Consider the following 21,912-nt stretch of genomic DNA (forward strand, 5'->3'; position numbering starts at 1 on the left):
AGACTGTCTTATTTTGTAGGTACCATGGTCTGAATGTTCCTCCCGAATTGATATTTTGAAAACTTATCCCCAAAGATTATAGTGTTAGAAGGTGGGACCTTCCTTTGGAAGGTGCTTAAGCTCTGCCTTCATGAATAAAATTAGAGATACCTTGCCTCTACCAATGTGTGAAGACGTACCTTACATAGGACCCCTCCATATGTAACTTCACCTTCTCCAGTATAGTGGGTCAAGGATATCACACTTCTTTCATGGTGGCTCTAGACCTCCAAGCACAAGTGATCCAGTGAACAAAGCTGAAGATGCAGACGTCTTCTGATGTGTCCTCAGAGGTCACATTACCTTACTCGTGCAGCAGTCTATTGGTTGAACAGTCAGAACCCCATCCAGAGTTGAGGGGAGGAATCATAGATCCCTTCTCTTTATGAGAGGATGACAAAGTAGAAGAGCATGTTGGATGGAAGCTATTGTGGTGGCTAACTTAAAAAATAGAATCTGCCACGTAGGGAATAGATTCTGGAACCAAACCAAATCCAAAAGAGCAAGACAGAGCTGCAATGTCTTTCATGGTCTACCTTCAGATGTGACTCTCCGGCATTTCTGCAATACCTTACTGGTTACAGAGGTCAAATTACTGACACTATTCAAGGTAGAATGGTGCCACCCACGTGGAGGCAAAGAGGTAAGGATCATTGGGGTCTGTCTTGTAGGCTGGCTACCACATTGCCTATAGAACTGAGTAAAATGATGTGAACCTCTAGATTTGGAAGCCAGAAATGAAAGCTGTCAGTTTGGGGGAAGTAGTTCATATTCCTCAGCTCTTTGTGGAATCAATGACTACTTTCCCTACCAGTGTCTGTCAGGTTGTTATTGCAACAGATTATCAACTCTGCTTGAAAATTGATACCGGTGCCATGCCACAGTTAACTCTGAAGTCAGATGCCAGAATTTGAGTTCTGTCTCTACCTACTTTGTGGTGGTTGTGAAGATTAAGTCACATCTGTAGAAGTCATTAGAACAGTGCTTGGCATTTAGTATGCACTAGATTTTGTGAGCAATTTTTATGTGTGACTTCTATAGAATCTACATTTTCTGTTTCCTGAGAGAGAAGGTAATAGAGTCACAAATTGGAATAACCATGGATGTTCACTTGTTTTTGGTTTCTATAGTTACTGTATCCTAAGATCACATTTAGGCCCTCAGAACACTCATGCAACCCACAACTGGTATATCCTTTTTTTGACTCCAATCTACACATCCCATGCATGGCACTTTATCACACTGGTTCATGACACACTGGTGTCATATATTTTTTTAGTTTAATAAGATATCGTTTGCATACAGTAAAATTTACCCATCTTCGTATATAGATCAAAGAGTTTTTATAGCTGTATACCATTGTGTAATCACCATAATCAAGATCTAAAACATTTCTATCAACCTCAAAACTTCCCTATGCCCTTTGGTAGTTAATCCCCTTCCCCCAACCCCAGCCCCCGGCAACCATTAATTTGATTTCTAGCTCCGTAGCATTGCCTTTTCCAGAATGTGTCATAAATGGAATCATACAGTATGAAGGCTTTCATGTCTGACTTCTTTCATTCAACACATGCTTTTGAGATTTGCCCACACTGTTGCATGTCTCAGTAATTCATTCCATGTTTCAGTAGTCTGTTCCTTTATTTTATAGCTGAATAGTTTCCCATCGTGTGAATACACCACAATTTGTTTATTCAGTAGCTGATGGGACATTGAGTTATTTCCAGCTTTTGGTTATTATGAATAAAGCTGCCTTGCACATTTATGTACAGATCTTTATAGAAACATGTGTTTTCATTTCTCCTGGGTAAAACACCTGGGGGTGGGATTGCTGGATTGCTGGATTGTATGGCAAATTTGTTCGATTCTCCAAGAAACTACCAAACTCCTTTCCAAAGTAGCTATTTGATTTTGCATTCCCATGAGCAATGTATGATGAGTGCCCATTTGAATAGTTTTCGTTGCAACCTATGTGAATATCTCCATTGATCCTTTCCAATCATTCCCAAGAAAACTTGCCATATTGGTGATAATGATACTTTATTTTTAAAATAGGAAACTTATTGGGGCACCTGGGTAGCGGCTCAGTGGGTTAAAGCCTCTGCCCTCGGTCATGATCCTGAGGTCCTGGGATCGAGCCCCACATCGGGCTCTCTGCTTAGCGGGGAGCCTGCTTCCTCCTCTCTCTCTCTGCCTGCTTCTTTGCCTACTTGTGATCTCTGTCTGTCAAATAAATAAATAAAATCTTTTAAAAAATAGGAAACTTATTTACTGATGTACAGCATACCTCAGAAGAGGACACATTACATGTATATGACTTGATTTTCACAAAGTAAACACACCTATGTAATAATCACCACCCGAATCAAGCAGACTGCTACCAACATCCTAGAAGCTCACTTTATGTGCCCATTCCCAGTCACTTCCTCTCTCAAAACTAACTACATACTGTCCTGACTTTTAATAATAATTTTGCTGATTATGAATCTAATCAAAATGGATTAATACAGAATGTACTCGGGGCACCTGGGTGGCTCAGTGGGTTAAGCCGCTGCCTTCGGCTCAGGTCATGATCCCAGGGTCCTGGGATCGAGCCCTGCATCGGGCTCTCTGCTCAGCAGGGAGCCTGCTTCCTCCTCTCTCTCTGCCTGCCTCTCTGCCTGTTTGTGATCTCTCTCTGTCAAATAAATAAATAAAATATTTTAAAAAAATACAGAATGTACTCAATTTTTCTTTCTCTTCCTTTTTTTTTTTTTTTTTTTTAAGACTTATCCATTTGAGAGAGAGAGAGAGAGAGAAAGCATGAGAGGGGAGAATGTCAGAAGGAGAAGTAGACTCCTGGTGGGAGCTGGGAGCCCAACGCTGGGACTCAATCCCAGGACTCCAGGATCATGACCCGAGCTGAAGGCAGTTGTTTAACCAAGTGAGCCACCCAGGCGCTCTATACTCAATTTTTTCTGGCTTCTTTTGCTATACATTATGTTATTTAAAAAATTTTTTTAAGTAGGCTTTATGCCCAACATGGGACTTGAACTCATAACATCAAGATCAAGGGTCACCGACTGAGCCAGGCAGGCACCCCATAATGCATTGTTTGGATGAGTTCACCCACATTGCTCACATAGGAGTAGGAAATTTATTTTTGTGTTCTATAATATTACTACAATTTATCCATCCTACTGTTGATGGACATTCAGATCGTTTCCAGGTTGGAATTAGTAAAAATAAATGCTGCTCTGGCCTTCGTCATGATAGCCTCAAATTTGAAACAATTGAAATGTCCATTGATAAGAGAATGGATAATGCAGGGACACCAGGGTGGCTTAGCTGGTTGAGCACCTGCCTTTGGCTCAGGTCATGATTCCCATCCTAGGATCCTAGGATCCAGGATCCGGCTCCTTGCTCAGCAGGGAGTCTGCTTTCCCTCAGCCTGCCTGCTCCCCCTGCTTGTGCTCTCTCTCTGACAAATAAATAAAATCTTAAAAAAGAGAGAGAGAATGAATAATCAAATTGTAGTATATTCATATGATAAAACAGTACTAAATGATAAAAAAAAACTAAACCACTGATATATGCAACATCATGAATAAATCCCCAAAATATTTTGTTAATTGAAATAAGCCAAATCCTAAACAATACATAAAATTTGATTCCATCTCTATGAAGTCTAAGAACAGGGAAAACAAATCTGCAGTGATAAAAATTGGAAAGTGATTTCTGGGGATGATAGAAACTGATTACAAAGGAGCACAGCTTGTTAGAGCAACGTGTACAAACCTGCAGTTCACTGGTGTTTTCGTACAACCCACACCCATTTGCTATGTTCCTTTTTTCCCCCCTATAGAGTATACGATAGAAAGGAGCATAGCTCAAGGAAACTTCGTTGGGTGATTAAATGGTCTATATCTTGAGATAGGTGGTTGTTCTATGGATGTATACAAATGTCAAATTGAACACTTAATACCTGTACATGACACTGTATTGTAAGTCAATTATAACTCCATCAAAATAATACAGAAAAATGCTGCTTAGTCCTAAAAAATGCAATTATGAACACTCCTATACTTGGTTTTTGAAACACATATGTATTCATATCAGTTGAGTATTTAGTTAGGGGTAGAATTGCCCGGTCATAGAATATGTATGAATCACGGCTTTGCAACGTAATAGCTGTAGAGCACTGGGCAAGTACTCAGGACCTCTAGAGAACACCAGATTCCTTATCTGTTACCAAGGAGCTAATCTCCCAGTGATGGGTGCAAACCAAGAAAACTGTTTTTGTCGGTTAACAAAAGGACATAATGCTGAGAAAAATCACAGATTTTCAGGATATTTGCTATTCGCAATATCAGTAGGAATGAAATATTCCACTCCTGCCTGGAGGATTTGAGTTACTTTGACACAGAGGAGCAGCCTCAATTTCCAATCCAGGTGCAGAGCTTCAGATAAGGGGTTTCCAGATACAACAGTCCACATTTATCTTCACGTTGTAGTTTCCAAGGAAACAAGATCCTGAGTCCTCTTGTTAGCTCAGGCCTGATGATAATCCCCTTAGCCTGGTGTGCTTTGAGGCTATCAAAACACTGCTTCTTTTAAATTTTACCTACACTCCATCTTTTCCCCAAATCCTAGGATAACTCTATCTCCTCCTGTGCTTGGTGAGACACCCCATGATTCCTCTGACGTGCAGTCTTCCTTGCAGCATTAAGTTAATAAACCTAACTATGTCAGACCACAGGTGGTCTTTATCAGATAGGTTTTATCTTGGGAGATGAGGTTCATAAAATGTGTTCACATTGCCTGGATAGGCATTTAAGAAACGGTAGTTATTTTTTACTCTTCTTGTATAAACATAATAAATGTTCATTTGACATCCAGTATTTGCAAGACACAAATGTATTGCTATAACAGCACAAGATAGCACAAGGCACAGATGGAAAACCACTTTTATTTTAGATGGAGAAAGAAAACAGTAACAAAACCTTATGTCTTCAATTCCTAGGAGAAAAATACCTTTACTGAATTTCACTCTAAATAGAGTCAAGTGTAAATGAAAAAATACTCAAGACTATTTTATAGGTAAAAATGTACAACTTACATGATTAGCTAGAAGATTTGATATAAAACTATGGATTCTAAGAAACGGTAGCATTTTAATAACCAGAATGAGAGCTCACAAATGTCATCTGTCCCTTTCTATAGAGAAATGCTCTTAAAAATGCCACAAAGAGATCTGCGTACAAGATCTCTAAAGCTCTTTCCCTCATTTGGGGTCTCCTCCCAAATAGGCAAACAGCTTCCTCTCTGCCAATCCCCAGAGATTGAAGAGTAGGCAGGGGTGGGGTTGGGTGAAGAACACAGGAAACAAACATTGCCAGTTTCCCTTTCGCTTCTCCCTGTCTAGATCTCTTCCAAAATCCAAATCCTACCCACGTCTGCCCGTTTACGATAAGCTCACAAAATGCATTCTTCTATGGGAACATTGAGGTCATACAAATTACTTGGGGAAATTACAAATTACAAATCTGCAAATTACTTGGGGAATGATTTTTCCCCACCCTCAAGGGAATGATTTTTAAAATTTGAGAGTGTAGTTTTCAAAAAAAAAAAATCCTGGTTTGGGATATATAGTAAAGGAAGAGGCTGTTTGGGAAGGATTTAGATGGAGAATGAGTTTGGGAATGTGAGAATGCGTTTAGGGAAATATCGAGATGAGTATGGAGTTAGCTTAGTGTTGGGTTTGCAGTCAAACTTCAGAAAAGCAAATTAACCACTGTGGTCTTCATTTTCTCAGTTTTGCAAAAGGGAAAATAACTCTTGTTTTATCGAATTACTTTGCTTCAACAATTAAAAAACCGATTTTCCATTATCTATTCTGAACGTAAAAATATGGTTAGAACATTGTCCTTTGCTATGGTAGAGCTTATGAACAAATGAATTGCATTGAAGGCTCATACATAGTATATGCTCAATAAATATTATTATCATCGCTTTATTGTTTAGATTAGAAGAGGGGTGGAGGGAGAAATGAAAGCGGTCTGTAAACCATAAAAGCGCTCTGCAATTACTACAAAGCCCTGCAGGACCCAAGTAGAGTGAAGAATTTCAGGAGTTTGGTTACCGATCTGAGTTTCAGGGTTGTCGAATTCTCCCATATTTGGGCCTGAATTCTCAGACTAGAACAGAATAGGCTGTCAGGGCTGAGATCATCTGGTACAATTTTATGCTAATCGAAAATTCTTGCCTCCTGTCACCGTGCTCCGGCGAGAAACAACACTACCGCACCAGCTCCTCCAATCCGAGCCCCGACCGTGTGACGTCACGCCCCGCCCCGTTTCCCCAAGGCCAAGGCGTCCAGTCTCTAAGCTACGGTCCCCGGCACCAGTTCCAGCGGCGCCTGCGCACTGTGGGGCGGGGCGCGTGCGCGCGGCGTGTGGGCGGGGCTAGTGCGCACGCAGCACTAGTCCCTTCCCCCGCCCTTTCTCTTCTCGGTTTCCCCGTCAGGCTGCGGGTTCAGTCTGGCGGCTGCTTCCGGTAGGAGCTCGGTGCAGGAGAAGTCGGTCCCAGTTCCTCGTCATGTCCTACGGTCCCTTAGACATGTATCGGAACCCGGGGTCCTCCGGGCCCCAGCTCCGGGACTTCAACAGCATCATACAGACGTGCAGTGGCAACATCCAGCGGATCAGCCAAGCCAGTGAGCTGGGGGTCCGGGATGGGGGGCAGGGGCTGCCCCGGGGACAGGCCCGGGTAAGGTTGTCGGGATGCGGAGCCCGGCCGAGGCTATGGCCAAAGCCACACCTGAGGCCGTCTTCGGGCTCTCCAGTGCGGGGGCGGCGGCTGCCATCCTCGAGTCTGTCAGGCCCAGGCTCCCCGAGGGTCCCGAGCCCCAGCTGAAGCTTGAGTTTCTTCTCAGGTGTACTGCCCTTATGGTATGGGGGCCAAAGCAGGAGCCTGACAGCCTTAGGGTGGGAGGGGTATGTGTGTCATCTCGGGAGCAGTGAGTGAGTTCACTTGGCGCAGTGGTCAGCCGAGTTTTTCCTGTCATCTGCCTTACCCCCACCCACCTCTCTTTCCTCTCTGGCCAGTTTGGATCGCGAGTTGTTTACTGATCAAGACTTTAAGTTACATTCTGCTCAGCTTTTTGCTCCTTGGAAGTCAGCAGCTTTCAATTAAGGGAAGTGGAGAGTGCATGTGTTTGGGTGACTTAATACCCAGCTCTTCCTGTAATGAATTTGGAAGTCAGATACAATGACATGTATATGAGTGGTAAGATAACTTCTGTTTTAATAAAGAGAATTCACCGAAAACATTCCCATTTACATGGTTTTGTCTTTTGTAGCAAAAGATCTGCACATATTTTTGGATTTCAAGCTGATGAAACTTCTGCATTCCTTCCCTGTTCAGCAGCTTTTTTAAACAGATCTCTTAACACAGAGAAGTTCAGGGACTTGGCCACAATCACATAGCAAGCAAGACATGGTAGAGTTGGTGGTGGATTTCAGAATGTCTTTGCTCATCTTAAAACTAACCCCCACCCCATCACTAAGGTCTGAGTAAGACCGATTGAGCTGATTGAGTCAAATATAGGCAGTTTCTTGTGTGGGAAAATCATCACAGAGCCTTATAAACAGGTCAGTGGCACAACTTTACTTGGAAAGAATGGGGACCAGCATCCTTGTTTGTTACTGTGTTTTTGTGAGCTTGGCTGTACTCTGTTAATAGGTAGAGCTCAGTTAGTCCTGGATTATAATTATGTTCTATATAAAGAGGGGGAAAGTTTCTGATGAATAGTGTGAGACTGGGTGAATTAGAAGTGGAAGGAAGATGACATGGCCTGCTATGTATAAAAATTAAAAAGAAAATTAATGTGACCACTGGTTTGAAAGTATAGTACTTTGTGTTCCAATATATCCTTTTGTGAGGAAACTGTAGTACCAGTTAGAAGATTCTGGTTCAAGGCTGAAAGTTTATTGTTGAGGCTAAACCTAACCTTAATGTCTATCTGTGAAATGTTCTACATGTATTTGTTTGAGTATTAGGCATATGAGTATAGGAACTGGCATGGCGTGGATTCTTTCAACAGGGAGCCCTTAGAGTACATAACAACTAAAATATAAAGTTGAAAGGGTTCGGTACTATAGAAGAGATCTAGCAGCATTGAGTAGGCATTCAGGGGAGAAAGATACCGTTTTCACTTGGGAAGGATCTGGGGGGTGGGGTGAGGGAAGGGGCAGAAGGAGAAGTAGGCTCCCCACTGAGCAGAGAGCCTGACTCAGGGCTCCATCTCAGGACCTTGAGATCATGACCTGAGTCGGAGGCAGCTGCTTAACTGACTGAGCCACCCAGATGTCCCTTGGATTTAGTTATTTAGAAATGTATAAATTGAAAAAAAATTTATAAATTAAATTGGAAGGAAGAGACTGGAATTAGAGACACCAGTTAGGAATTGTGAAAATGAAAAGGAAGGAAAGGAAAGGCTTCTTTGGTGACAGAATTAAATAGGATTTAGCTGTTGGTTGGGTATCTGGCTCAAGGGATCATTGGAGCCAACCATTAAGAACACTAATAGAGGGGCGCCTGGGTGGCTCAGTGGTTCAGCCTCTGCATTTGGCTCAGGTCATGATCTCAGGGTCCTGGGATCAAGCTCTGCATCGGGCTATCTGCTTGGTGGGGAGCCTGCTTCTCTCTCTCTCTCTGCCTGCTTCTCTGCCTACTTGTGATCTCTGTCAAATAAATAAATAAAATCTTAAAAAAAAAATAACACTAATAGATAACATATTGAGTACATACTGTGTGCCAGGCAATGCGGGAAGTGCTTTATATGCAGTATCTTACTTAATTTTTTAACAACTCCATTAAGTAATTATCAATATTATTTACTTTTATGGGTTAGGAAACAGGCTGAGAAGGTTTATTTTTTATTTTTTTAAAGATTTTATTTATTTATTTGACAGACAGAGATCACAAGTAGGCTGAGAGGCAGGCAGAGAGAGAGGAAAGCAGGCTCCCTGCTGAGCCCAGGACCCTGGTACCATGACCTGAGCTGAAAGCAGAGGCTTTAACCCACTGAGCCACCCAGGCACCCCAGGCTGGGCAGTTTTAAATAATTACTGAGAAAATGGGTGCTTGGGTGGCTCAGCCGGTGAAATATCTGGCTTTAGCTCAGGTCATGATCCCAGGGTCAAGGGATTGATCCTGATGTTGGGCTCCCTGCTCAGGGGACAGTCTGCTTCTCCCTTTCCCTCTCTCTCTGCCTCTCCCCCTGCTTGTGCTCTTCCTCTCTCTCTCAAATAAATAAATAAAATCTTTTTTTTTTTAAGATTTTATTTATTCATTTGAGAGAGAGACAGTGAGAGAGAGAGCATGAGCGAGGAGAAGGTCAGAGTGAGAAGCAGACTCCCCATGGAGCTGGGAGTCCGATGCGGGACTCGATCCCGGGACTCCGGGATCATGACCTGAGCCGGGATCATGACCTGAGCCGAAGGCAGTCATCCAACCAACTGAGCCACCCAGGCGTCCCAAATAAATAAAATCTTAAAAAAAAAAAATTACTGAGCAAACAAGTGGCAGTGGCTGAATTTGAAACCAGGTCTATCTCTTATGACCAGTAATTAGGATTTTTATAATTTTTAATTAATATTACAGTATTGTAGCATCTGGCAGTTCAAGTTAGAAGTGACTTGGTTTTTTTACTCTCCATAGGAAACTAGGGAAAACCTGAGGCTATAGAACTTTCTCATGTGGTGTGTCTAACCTCTGCTGCTAGATTGTTAGCTCCTTTCATGAAGCATGGGGCATGACTTACTCATTTTTATATTTCTAGTACTTATCTCAGTCCCAAATATATGATAGATTCATACATTTACTGTTGTTAACAGATACTCTTTGAGCACCCTCTATACACTGGGGTTGGCGTCATGAATAAGACAAAATCACTGCTGTGAGAGTGTGTGTGAACATATGTGTTTGTATACAGGTGTGTGTGTGTGTGTGTGTGTGTGTGAGTTTCTCCAGTAGTAACAAGTGCTGTGAAGAAAATGGCTGGGTAAGGGGATGGAGGTGAGGAGAGAAAGAGGGTGGGTGTTGTATATTTTAGATCAGATGGTTAAGGAAGGGCTCTGTGAGGAGACATTTGAGTAGACACCTGAGTGAAGTGAGGGAGAGAGCTGTGTGAGTAGCTGGGGGAAGGCATTCTGGGCAGAGGGAATAGCAAAAGCAAAGATAGTAGTGTGTTCTTCTTCTTCTTTTTTTTTAAAGTCGGCTCAGTGCCCAGTGTGGAGCCCAACTCAGGGCTGGAACTCACAACCCTGAGATTGAGATCTGACCTGAGACCAAGAATCAGAGGCTTAACCAACGGAGCCACCCAGACACCCCTGAAAGTTTATTTTTAAGTAATCTGTACACCTGATAGGGGGCTTGAACTCACAACCCTGAGATCAAGAGCTGTGTGTTTCACCAACTGGGTCAGCCAGGTGCCCCCTCCAGGGTGTTCAAAGAATAGCAAGGAAGCTAGTGTGGCTAGACTGTGGTTAAAGACGGGGAGTATAGTAAGAAAGAAGTCAGGGAGGTAGCCAGGGGTCATATCATTTAGGGTCTTGATGCTTACTAAATGGTACATCTGAATGAATGAGCTTTTCTACCATCTTTGGAGTCTTCCTGCCACATTCTCCCTGTACTGTGTGGTAACTGCCACATCTTAGGACCTTGGGTGGTGTCAGTTGGAATTCTTCCCTGAGGGTTGTTTGGTGAGGAATTAGGAGTTTGCAATTAGTAGAGTTACACTGTTTCCACCGTGTTATCAGGTTAATGACTTTCCCCACATCTCTCCAAGAGCTGGTTGGTGGTCATACTAAGTGTCCGCTCTGAATGTGAGCTCACAGACATATACCTGCGGGGAGTATGTATCTGTTGAGAATTTGAGAGGATAGTTGTTCTTTTTTCCCAGCTGTTCAGCCACAGATGTGGGTTTGAAATTGCTGAGTGTATCAGCTGAAATACAGCAGGCCACCACTTGGGTTGTTAAGGGTACAGCTAGGGTCGATTGCCTGGTACAAAAAGGGCTGTTATCCGTATGGGTGGGGTACAGAAGAAATGTACTTGACTGTGCCTATTATGGAGTGGGGATCTGGGCAAGTATTCCTGTGTCAGATATAGGAAAAAAACTAATAGCCTCCAAGTTATCTCTGAAGAGATTAAAGAACAGCATTTCTCTTCTTTAATGTTGCTTACTTATTGCTATGTTTTTTGTTTTTTTTTTACTAAAAAAAAAAAAAATGAAAGGGAGTTGAATTTTTAAAACCAATTATTATGAAGTCCCATAGGCTGTTTTTTCAAAGTTATTTTCACATTTGCGATTTGCTTTTTATTTCATTGCCATCTCTTAAATCTTCCTGATCTCAGTATCTGTATCACAGCAGCAAACTCTCAGTGTCTCTGTTTCCATTCCATTCATCCTGATAACTCTCTCAGTAGTAGTATGTCTAAAATCCTGTTTTCATTATACCACTCACCTTCTCAAGAGTCTGCCTTAGCTCTCTCTTTGTCTGCTGCATCACTTTCTACCTTTTCATTCTCTGTCATCTTTTAACCAATCTGTATGCCCAGTGGGGGGCTCAAACCTACAACCCTGAGATCCAAAGTCACACACTGTACCGCCTGAACCAGCCAGGCGCCCCTCACTCTCTGCCATCTTAACCCGGATCAGCGCGATTGTCTCTACTTCTCTGCACCCTTTGCCACAGGCAGGCTATTTTTCTTAACATCCTTAAACACTGGTTTTTGCTCCAAGTTTTTACTCATTCTGTGCCTCCTTTAATATCTTTCCCTAACTCACTAGCTATCTAAATTATACAAATCCTCTGAGCTGTGCTTCAGTCCTGCCCTTTGTAACTATCTAAGGTCTGTAGATAGTTAGGTATACACAATATGCATTGTGTAGATACAATGTGTAGATTTGATTTTGAAAGAAAGTCAAATCAGAAATAGCATGGGTTTTAGGGTCAGCAGTTCTGTGACTGAGTCCTTGCCCCTATATGCGCTGTTAACCTTGGGCAGGTCATTTCCCCTTTTTATCTATAACGCTGTCTGTAAAATGAATAGAATTGTCCGTTGTTGTTTTTAAGATTTGTTTGTGTATCAGAGAGGGAGAGAAAGAGCACTAGCAAGTAGGTGAAGGGCAGAGGGAGAGAGAATCACAAGTAAGAGTCCCTGCTGAGCGTGGAGCCCCATGTGGGGCTCGATCCCAGAACCCTGAGATCATGACCTGAGCCAGAATCAAGAGTTGGCCACTTAACTGCCTAAGCTACCCAGGTGCCCCATGAGCAGAATTATTAAAGTGGGGTTTTTGAAAGTAGAGTGACTGGCACATTGTAGACATTCAGTTAATGGTGATATTATTGTTTGAGTCTCTTGCCCTACTATGGTAAAGTAATTAGGTGAGCGGGTTTGGGAGTCGGACTGTCTGGGTTTGAATCCTAATCTGCTTCTTACTACCTGTGTAAACATACAGCTTTACCTCTGTAATTCTCAATTTCCTCATCTATAAAGTAGAGGTAAAAATAATATCTACTTCATAGGGTTTTGAGAATTAAATGATGTAATTGTGTAAAGTGCTTAAAACAGTGCCTGCAACATAGTAGATGTTTAAGAAATGTTGGTTATCCTTTTGTTGTTGTTTCATTGAATTTGCAAGCACTTTTCATTCACAGTTTAGAACTTTTCTGGTATTCTTTAATTAATTTTTTTTGACCTTGTCATTCTGACCAGGGAGATTATTTTTCATTTTCTGGGGCTAGAGTCCGCGTGCATTGTATGGTTAGTTCTATTTAATTCCAGTGCCTGGCACAGCAATGGATATGTAGTTGGCATTCAGTATGTACTTAATTGATGTTATCATTGCTAAATATATTGTTCTTGGTCTTGAGTTTGATAATTATACCTATCCTTAATTGAGTTCTTTTATGTGCCAGACACTGTTCTAAATTTAGCTCCACATTATCTCATTTTATCTGTTCAAAAACTGTATCAGAGTTCTCTTGTTACTCCCATTTTTTAGGTGAAGAAACTGAGGCACAGAGGAGTGAAGGCTTTTGCTCAAGATCATAAAGCTAATTTGGATGCCTGGCTGGCTCAGTTGTTGGAGCATGCAACTCTTGATCATGGTGTTGGGAGTTCAAGCCCACATTGGGTTTAGAGCTTTCTTAAAAAGGATCATAAAGCTAAGAAGTGGTAGAACCAGGAAAAACACATAGGCAGTCTTAATTCAGAGTATGCTCTTCACCATTACATACGTTGTCACTGGTACAGTAAATGGAAGATTGTGCCTTTGATATTTAGTGCTTATGTTTGGTTTAGAGCCTTAATATTATAATATAGTGACTACATTTTTCAAGTCAGGTCATTTTCATTGTACCTATATGAAAACAGAATATAAACCTGATTTTCAGAGTAAGACATTGAGATAACTTCATTGTCATAATCACCACATAGGCTATCCTTTTCCCATTTGGAAATTTTCGTTTGGTGTAAATAAAGATTTTCCTTTGAAAAAGAAACACTGCGATGGTCGTTACTTTGATATGACTAGACTTCGATTTGGATTAAGGTTCATTTGGAGATTTGGGGGTGCCTCAGTGGCTTAGTCGGTTATGCATCCAACTCTTGATTTCAGCTCAGGTCATGATCTCAGGATCCTGATCTTAGGGTTGTGAGATCGAGCCCTGTGTTAGGTTCTGTGCTCAGTGCAGAGTCTGCTTGAGATTCTCTCCCTCTACACTACCCCCCCCAATAAATAAATAAATAAATAAATAAATAAATAAATAAAATCTTTTTTAAAAATTTAGTTTAATTTAATTTTTTCAGTGTTCCAAAGTTCATTGTTTATGCACCACACCCAGTGCTCCATGCAATATGTGTCCTCCTTAATACCTACCACCAGGCTCACCCAACCCCCCACCAAATAAATAAATAAAATCTTAAAAAAAAAAGTTCATTTGGAGATTCAGATTCTACTTAAAGCTGGTATCAGCTAAAAGCACATAAGGAGTATTCAATTTAGAGTAGTTTATAGTGTGGATATCAGCTGTAATGTACAACAAATTGATTTGTTTTGTAGTCTTAAAAGTTCTAGCCAGGACATGCTTTTAAAAATAAGAGGTCAATGATAGATATTGAGATCTAGTTTTAAAAATAACAAAATTGCTTACACAGAACTTAAGGACTTGTCTTTATATTTGGCCTAGTCATCTGGTTTCCAGATTATATAGCATTTCATAGACTATTCTTTTCTTTTTTTTTTTTTTAAAGATTTTATTTATTTATTTGACAGAGAGAAATCACAAGCAGATGGAGAGGCAGGCAGAGAGAGAGAGAGAGAGGGAAGCAGGCTCCCTGCCGAGCAGAGAGCCCGATGCGGGACTCGATCCCAGGACCCTGAGATCATGACCTGAGCCGAAGGCAGCGGCCCAACCCACTGAGCCACCCAGGCGCCCCTCATAGACTATTATTTTCATCCAAAATGTTGTAACAAGTCTACCTAAGGTAAAATTTTTATTTACCAGAGTGCTTAGAAAAGGAGTTTTCTGACTAACCAAGTTGACCAGAAAGTCCTTATAGATTCAATCCATTTTTATAAAAATCTTTCCAAAAAGTATCACTTTACTTCATTGTAAGTACACTCCAGTGAAAATAGCTGTGTATAGGAACATCCTATTCCTTTCTGGGCTTTAGGTTTACTAAGGGATAATATTCTTAGATATAAAATAGATGGGTCATTGAGTCACTATTTTTTTTTAAAGATTTTTTATTTACTAATTTGACAGAGATCACAAGTAGGCAGAGAGGCAGGCAGCGAGAGAAAGAGGGGGAAGCAGGCTCCCCGCTAAGCAGAGAGCCCGATGCTGCTCCATCCCAGGACCCTGGGATCATGACCCGAGCCAAAAGCAGAGGCTTTAACCCACTGAGCCACCCAGGCGCCCCTTGAGTCACTATTTTTCAATAGATCCCTGAAGTTGGTGGTTATGGAGGGTAGTACACAAAAAATTCTGCTTCTTTGGATTCTAGTAAAGTAAGACACTACTGTCCTTACGATTTGAGTTTTGCGGTATCTGTTACCTGAGTCTTGCTAGAAACTCTTAGGAAAATACCTTAATATTCAGAAATTTAGTAGGAGTTGATGGAGGCTTGGATTAATTCTAGTGCTTAGTTAGGAAATGACTCTGTAAATCCCTTTTCCCCGAACTTTTGTAATTGGCACCCCCACAAATTCAGGTACCCTCAACAAACAAAAGAAGTCAGAAAAGTCTAGATGAAAAAAGTTCTCAGTTGAGAATACACGAAGAATAGTTGATTTTTAATAGATTTTTTCCATGTCCTGTAAAATACCATTGTTCTCTAGGGTATTTACTTATTTTTATTATTATTTTTAAAGATTTTTTATTTTATGTATTTGACAGAGAGAGATCACATGTAGGCAGAGAGGCAGGCAAAGAGAGAGGGGGAAGCAGGTTTCCTGCTGAGCAGGGAGCCCAGGACGCTGAGATCATGACCTGAGCCAAAGGCAGAGGCTTAAACTGAGCCACCCAGGCATCCCTCTAGGGTATTTAATACAAAAAATTTTTAAGTTTATTTTTTAGTTAATCTCTATACCCAGTGTGGGGACTGAACTCACAACCCTGAGTTCAAGAGTCACATGTTTAGAGTTTCTGGGTGGCTCAATAGGTTAAGGGTCCATCTTCAGCTCAGGTGGTGATCCCAGGGTCCTGGGATCTAGTCCAGAATCCCGCTCCCTGCTCAGTGCGGGGAATCGGCTTCTCCCTTTTCCTCTGCCCCTTCCCTAGCTTGTGCTCGCTCTTGCTCACCCTCTTTCCCAAATAAATAAATAAAATCTTAAAAAAGTCACATGCTCTTCCAACTGAGCCAGCCAGGTGCCCTGGGTATTTAATAGGTTTTGATAGATGATTATTGATACCTTGATACTTTGACATGTCTCTAGAGTTTCTAAGGAGGGTACTCTGTAAAGACAGTCAATAAGATGAGATCTGTTTCCTTAAACTCTTTGTAAGACCTGCCTTAATATGTCTTCATATATTCAACCAGCTATTTTCTGGAAGTGTATATGTGTGTGTTGTTATGCAAATTCAGAAATGAGTAGAATGTGGCCCCTGCCCTCCTGGATGGGAGGACAGAGCACATACTTCATCCACTCCCATTTGTACGCAGGTGGAACCTCTCTAAACCAAACTCTGGCTTGCAAAACGCACTCCTTGATTACACAGCATCATTCTGGGACTAGGGCTTATTTATTATCGTTTTAGCACCGAGCAGGATGGGAGGACTCAAAGAACATTTATTCCTCACACAGTTGTAAAGATTTAATGAGGAAAAAATAGTATAGATGGTAAGTATTGTAACGATAGGAAGTGCTCAGTATGTGTTAGTTAAACCTGATTATCACATACAATTGGTGAAGAGAGACCCAGCAACATGAAATAACTTGCTTGGCACCATGCATCGAGTTAGTGGTCAAGTGTGGCTTAGAGGTCAGGTCTCACTATTCCCAGCTCATGTTCTCTCATATCTTCTGCCTTAAAGAAAGTGTCATGATATAAAAGGGAGGTTAACTCAACCAACAATGACTTATGTACCCACTGGGTGCCTGGCACTTGGCTGGATTCTGGGGAGTACACAGGAATGTTCCCAAAGGTGGGAGGGAGTTGGGGAAGAGAGCAGGTTAGAGCAAGGACATCAGCCTACCTCTGCCAGAGAGCTATTGAGTTAGGGAGGCGTCAGATAAGCAGGGTGGGGCTAAGTGGAACACTGGAATTGAGGCCTGCCCTGTGTCACTCCATTCTGTTTCCCTTAAGCCTTAGCCTTTTGAGAAAACATAACGTGGCACAAAGAATATAGCCATTGGAATTTGCCCTGGGTTTGAGTTCCGGTTATTATGATACCATGTGGCTTCCCATTTCATTCCAGTTTAAAGTTCTTGCTCTAGTTAAGAAGGCCCTATATGATCTGGCCTTTACCTCTTTGGCCACTCTCTCGCTTGCTCTACTGTAGTCTCACTGGCCTTCTCACTGTTCCTCCTTCACAAGAAGCACTTTGCCTTGGGGGTTCACTTCATACTCTGTTAGAAAGCTGCCCCACGCCCCCCCCCCCAAAAAAAAACCACAAGCAAGCAAGCTGCTTCCCCATGTCTTTGTATGGCTTGATCTTTCACTTCCTTTCTATCTCTTCTCTGTGTCACCTTCTCAGAGAGGTTTTCTCTGACCACACTGTGGAAGCTAGTATACTCTCCCCACCCTGTCTTTCCAGCCCTTACCTGAATTTCTTTTTCTTTTTTTAAAAGATTTTTTCTTTTTTAAAAAGATTTTATTTATTTATTTGACAGAGCGAGAGCATAAGCAGGGGGAGCAGCAGACAGAGGCAGAGGCAGAGGGAGAAGCAGGTGTCCCGCTGGACAAGGAGCCTGATGTGGCACTGGATCCCAGGATGCTGGGATTATGACCTGAGCCGAAGGCAGACGTTTAATGGACTAAGCCACCCAGGCGCCGTTATTTATCTTTATAGTACTTAATCACCACCAGAGATACATGCTTACTCTCTGTCTCTTTTCTCTAAAATGTTAGCTTCTTGGGTGCCTGGGTGGCTCATTTGGTTAAGCAACTGCCTTCGGCTCAGGTCATGATCCTGGAGTCCTAGGATCGAGTCCCACATTGGGCTCCCTACTGGGCAGGGAGTCTGCTTTTCCCGCTGACCTCTCTCCTTTCATGCTCTCTTTCTATCTCTCTCTCAAATAAATAATAAAATCTTTAAAATCTTAGCTCTTAAGAGCAGTTGTTTTCTAGAGCATAGGACATAAAGAGTAGGTACTCTGAATGAATGAATGGATGAATGAATGAGTGAGTGGACTAACGGATGAATTCTGTCTCAGTCATAAGCCTCAGTGTACCCATCTATAATACTGAGATAATAATGCTTATTTAAAGGGTTGTTGGGATCAAATAAAATCATGCTTATCAAGTATAAAGGAAGGATACTCCTGTTTTTCCTCTACTTCAATACTTCTGACATTAGATCTGTGGATTTTCCACACACCAAACAATTCTGAGATTCTCCAAACACCAGTTAGATATCCTGCAATTTAACCCAATTCTGACACTTCTACCAGGAGTTAGTATCAGATGCCACAAGGGCTGAGTCCCATGTAACTGTTCCCCTTCAGACACCAGTTGCATCCGGTTGTTACTTGTGCTTCTGACCAATGGACTCTAAATCAGAGATTCCCATCAACCACCCCTTGGGTTTGATTAATTTGATGGAGCAGCTCACAGAATTCAGGAAAACATTTACTTATTACAATATCAATTTATTATAAGAGGACATAATTCAGGAACAGCCGGATGGAAGAGATGCCCAGGGCAAGGTATGTGGGAACTAGCTTGGACACCCTCCAACACCCTCCCTGTATATTCGCCTGTTGACCAACCCAGAAGCTCATCGAACAGTGTTCCCGAGTGTTTTTATAATGCTTAGTCTCAACCTGCAGCGCCCATCATCCCCACCCCCTACCGCCATTTCCCTAAAGTCAGTGGGTGGGGCTGAAAGTTCCAGCATAATCACTTGGTAGTTCTGGTGACTAGCCAACCTAAGGCAGTCTTGCCCTACCTCACCCTAGGAACTTAAACTCAGTGTGCTCAGAAGGGGCTCTTTATGGGGTACCTAGAGGGTTCAGTCCCTTAAGCAGCTGACTTTTCACGTTGGCTCAAGTGGTGATCTCAGGGTCCTGGGATCGAGCCCTGCACAGGGCTGTGCACTCAGCGAGGAGTCTACTCGAAGGTTCTTCTCTCTTTCCCTCTGTCCCACCCCCTGGTCCTCTCTCTCTTTCTCAAATAAATGAATAAATCTTAAAAAAAAAAGGGGGGGGGAATCTTTATGAATAACAAAAGACACTCCTATTACACACAAAATTTCAAGGGTTTTAGGTGCTTTGTGCCAGGAACCAGGGACAATGACCAAATATATATACATATATATATATATATATATATATATATATATATATATGATTTTATTTATTTATTTGACAGAGACACAGCAAGAGAGGAAACATAAACAGGGGGAATGGGAGAGGGAGAAGCAGTAGGCTGCCTGCTGAGCAGGGATCCTGATGCAGGGATCAATCTCAGGACCACCTGAGCCCAACGCAGACGCTTAACCAACTGAGCCACCCAGGCCCCCCACAAATATATTTTTTATTATAGCATGTCAAGTACCTAGCCCTGTGTCTGGCACATAATAAGTGCCCAGTTAATGCTAATGTCAGCCCTCTTATAAATTATTTGTATGGCTAGCCAGCTGATAGCTCTGTTGGTATCTTGATTCTAATTTGACTGAGATAAGAGGGGAAATTCCACATGTTAGTAACAGAAAATTTATATCTTACAGAATGTTGTCTTAGCAAAATACATTCATTAGAGTGCTTGCTTTTTCCTGTGGAACCATTAAGCTAAAAGTAACGCTTAATAGAATAATTAATCTATTTTAGGAAAGTTGGTCAAAAGGCAAAATTTAAATCACTTGAACACTATATTTCCATTATAAAATTGAAGTTACATTTTTGCTAAACAAAACAAAAACACGGTCTCAAAGTAAGATAAAATCATAATTTGAAGTGCTAGAAGTTTATATATTTTTTGACTTTGGAATTTTTTGCTTTCTAACACGCATGATGTAGTGATTTTGGCTAGACAGAAATAACTTGTATATATTTCTAAGGAATAGGCTGTTCATTTTCTGCTTATGAGTAGAGAGTCACCAGCAATCAATTAGATTTTGCTTCATCATTGTTTCTTATCAGACTTAGAGGCTATTAATTCATCTGTGTTTGTGTAAGGTAACTTGGTATTTAATAAACTTCAGCTTGCCTTTTTACTACTCTCTCTCTCTCTCTCTTTTTTTTTTTTTAGGATTTGTGTATTTGTTTTAGAGAGAGCATGGGGGGTGGGGCAGAGGGAAAGGGAAATAGAAGCAGATACCCCGCTGAGTTCAGAGCCAGTCTACAATCCTGGGACCCTAAGATCATGACCTGAGTCAAAATCAAAAGTTGGACTTTTAACTGGCTGAGCCACACAGGTGCCCACTTCTTTGTTACTCTTGGTGACCAGATTAGGAGCAAGATTATGATTGACCCTCAAATTTTATTATTTTAAGGAGCACCCTATCATAAGTTTAAATAAGTGAAGGTTTTTTTTTCTTAGTGGACATGGAAGCACTGTATGTACGTTGTCCCTGTAATGTATACAAATGATGATTGATTTCCTCCTCATTTTCCACTAAGCCAGTCATTTAGCAGTCTGATATCTCACAAGTGAAACTTTGGCATTAATGCTGAGAGAATAGGAAAGGCCTTCACAAAGGAGACGATGTTTTGGCTGGAAGAGTCATGTACCTATTGTGTCCTGTTATCTCTTGAAGTTCTGGTGAAACTTGAAGATAATCGTGTTTCCTCTGGGCAGGAAGTACTCTGTTATTATGTTCTGTACTCCAGCAACTTGGAATAGAAGACAGCAAATGCTCTTCAGAAGCAAGCAAGCAAGGGTACCTGGGTAGTGCAGTCAGTTGAGCATCTGACTTGGTTTCAGCTCAGGTCATGATCTCAGGGATGTGAGATCGAGCTCAGTGTCAAGCCCCATGTCAGGCTCTGGGCTCTGCATTCTTCAGAGTCTGCTTGGAATTCTCTCACGCTCTCCCTCTGCTCCCCTCCACCCTCTCCACCATTGCACATGTTCTCTCTCTCAAATAAATAAATCTTTTTTTTTTTAAAGATTTTATTTATTTATTTGACAGATAGAGATCATAAGTAGGCAGAGAGGCAGGCAGAGAGAGAGAGAGAGGAGGAAGCAGGCTCTCCGCGGAGCAGACAGCCCGATGCGGGGCTCGATCCCAGGTCCTGGGATCATGACCTGAGCCAAAGGCAGAGGCTTTAACCCACTGAGTCACCCAGGCACCCCTCAAATAAATAAATCTTAAAAAAAAAAAAAAAAAAAGCAAGCAACAACAAAAAGAAATACAAGAAAATTCCAACCTCTACAAATGAATGAATGAATGAATCTAACTCCTTCATCCTCCCCGCCAGTCAGGAGAGGAACAGAAAGCAGGACACAAAAGAAATCAAAAGGTCAACTGCAGGGGCACCTGGGTGGCTCAGTGGGTTAAGCCTCTGCCTTCAGCTCAGGTCATGATCCCAGGGTCCTGGGATCGAGCCCCGCATCAGGCTCTCTGCTCAGCAGGCAGCCTGCTTCCTCCCCTCTCTCTCTGCCTGCTTCTCTGACTACTTGTGATCTCTGTCAAATAAATAAATAAAAATCTTAAAAAAAAAAAAAGCCAACTGCACTTCAAAAAAACCCACCCCAAACCCAAAAATATTTAGAATAAGAGAAAAAAAAAAGAAATCAGGGCTCTATTTCTGGTGCACAAATCGGTGAGGTCCAGGGCTACTCACATTCCCAGGCAAGCTGATGTTGGAGTGTTTTTCCTTAAAAGTAGATGATCAGTTTCTCTGGACCTCTGCTTTCCTAGTCCAGGGCTAGAGGCCTAAATATCTAGAATTTAAACATGACCGTCTTAGCAAAATATCTAGGACGTTATCTGAACAAAACCATATATTTGACTTTAGACAACATGGTTTAAAGGACATAGGCCTTGTAGTACAATGTATCTGGGATTGAATTTTTTGCCGTTACTTAACCATTGTGTACCCTTGCATAATTAACTTATATAAATTTAACTTTTATAACTTAGCTAAATATATTTCCTCATCTGCAAGATGAAGATACCTACTTTAGACCATTGCTGTGAAAATTAATAAAATAA

At 41.7% G+C, this 21,912-nt stretch overlaps 2 protein-coding genes and 1 long non-coding RNA gene across 5 annotated transcripts in view; 2 read left to right on the plus strand and 1 right to left on the minus strand.

Moving 5' to 3' along the window:
* Positions 1-21,912, plus strand: part of LOC309841656 — a 963,915-nt gene that overhangs the window by 880,471 nt on the left and 61,532 nt on the right. The gene's annotated exons all lie outside the window — the stretch shown is intronic.
* Positions 1-21,912, minus strand: part of WASF2 (WASP family member 2) — a 937,387-nt gene that overhangs the window by 186,659 nt on the left and 728,816 nt on the right. The gene's annotated exons all lie outside the window — the stretch shown is intronic.
* Positions 6,469-21,912, plus strand: part of STX12 (syntaxin 12) — a 37,501-nt gene continuing 22,057 nt past the window's right edge. The window contains exon 1 of the mRNA XM_082684920.1: positions 6,469-6,733. Coding sequence (XP_082541046.1) covers positions 6,616-6,733 — 118 coding nt within the window. The 5' untranslated portion in view covers positions 6,469-6,615. The remainder of the gene's footprint in view (positions 6,734-21,912) is intronic.

This window comes from Mustela nivalis (genome assembly GCF_964662115.1).
Source record: "Mustela nivalis genome assembly, chromosome: 10".
Taxonomy (NCBI): Eukaryota; Metazoa; Chordata; class Mammalia; order Carnivora; family Mustelidae; genus Mustela; species Mustela nivalis.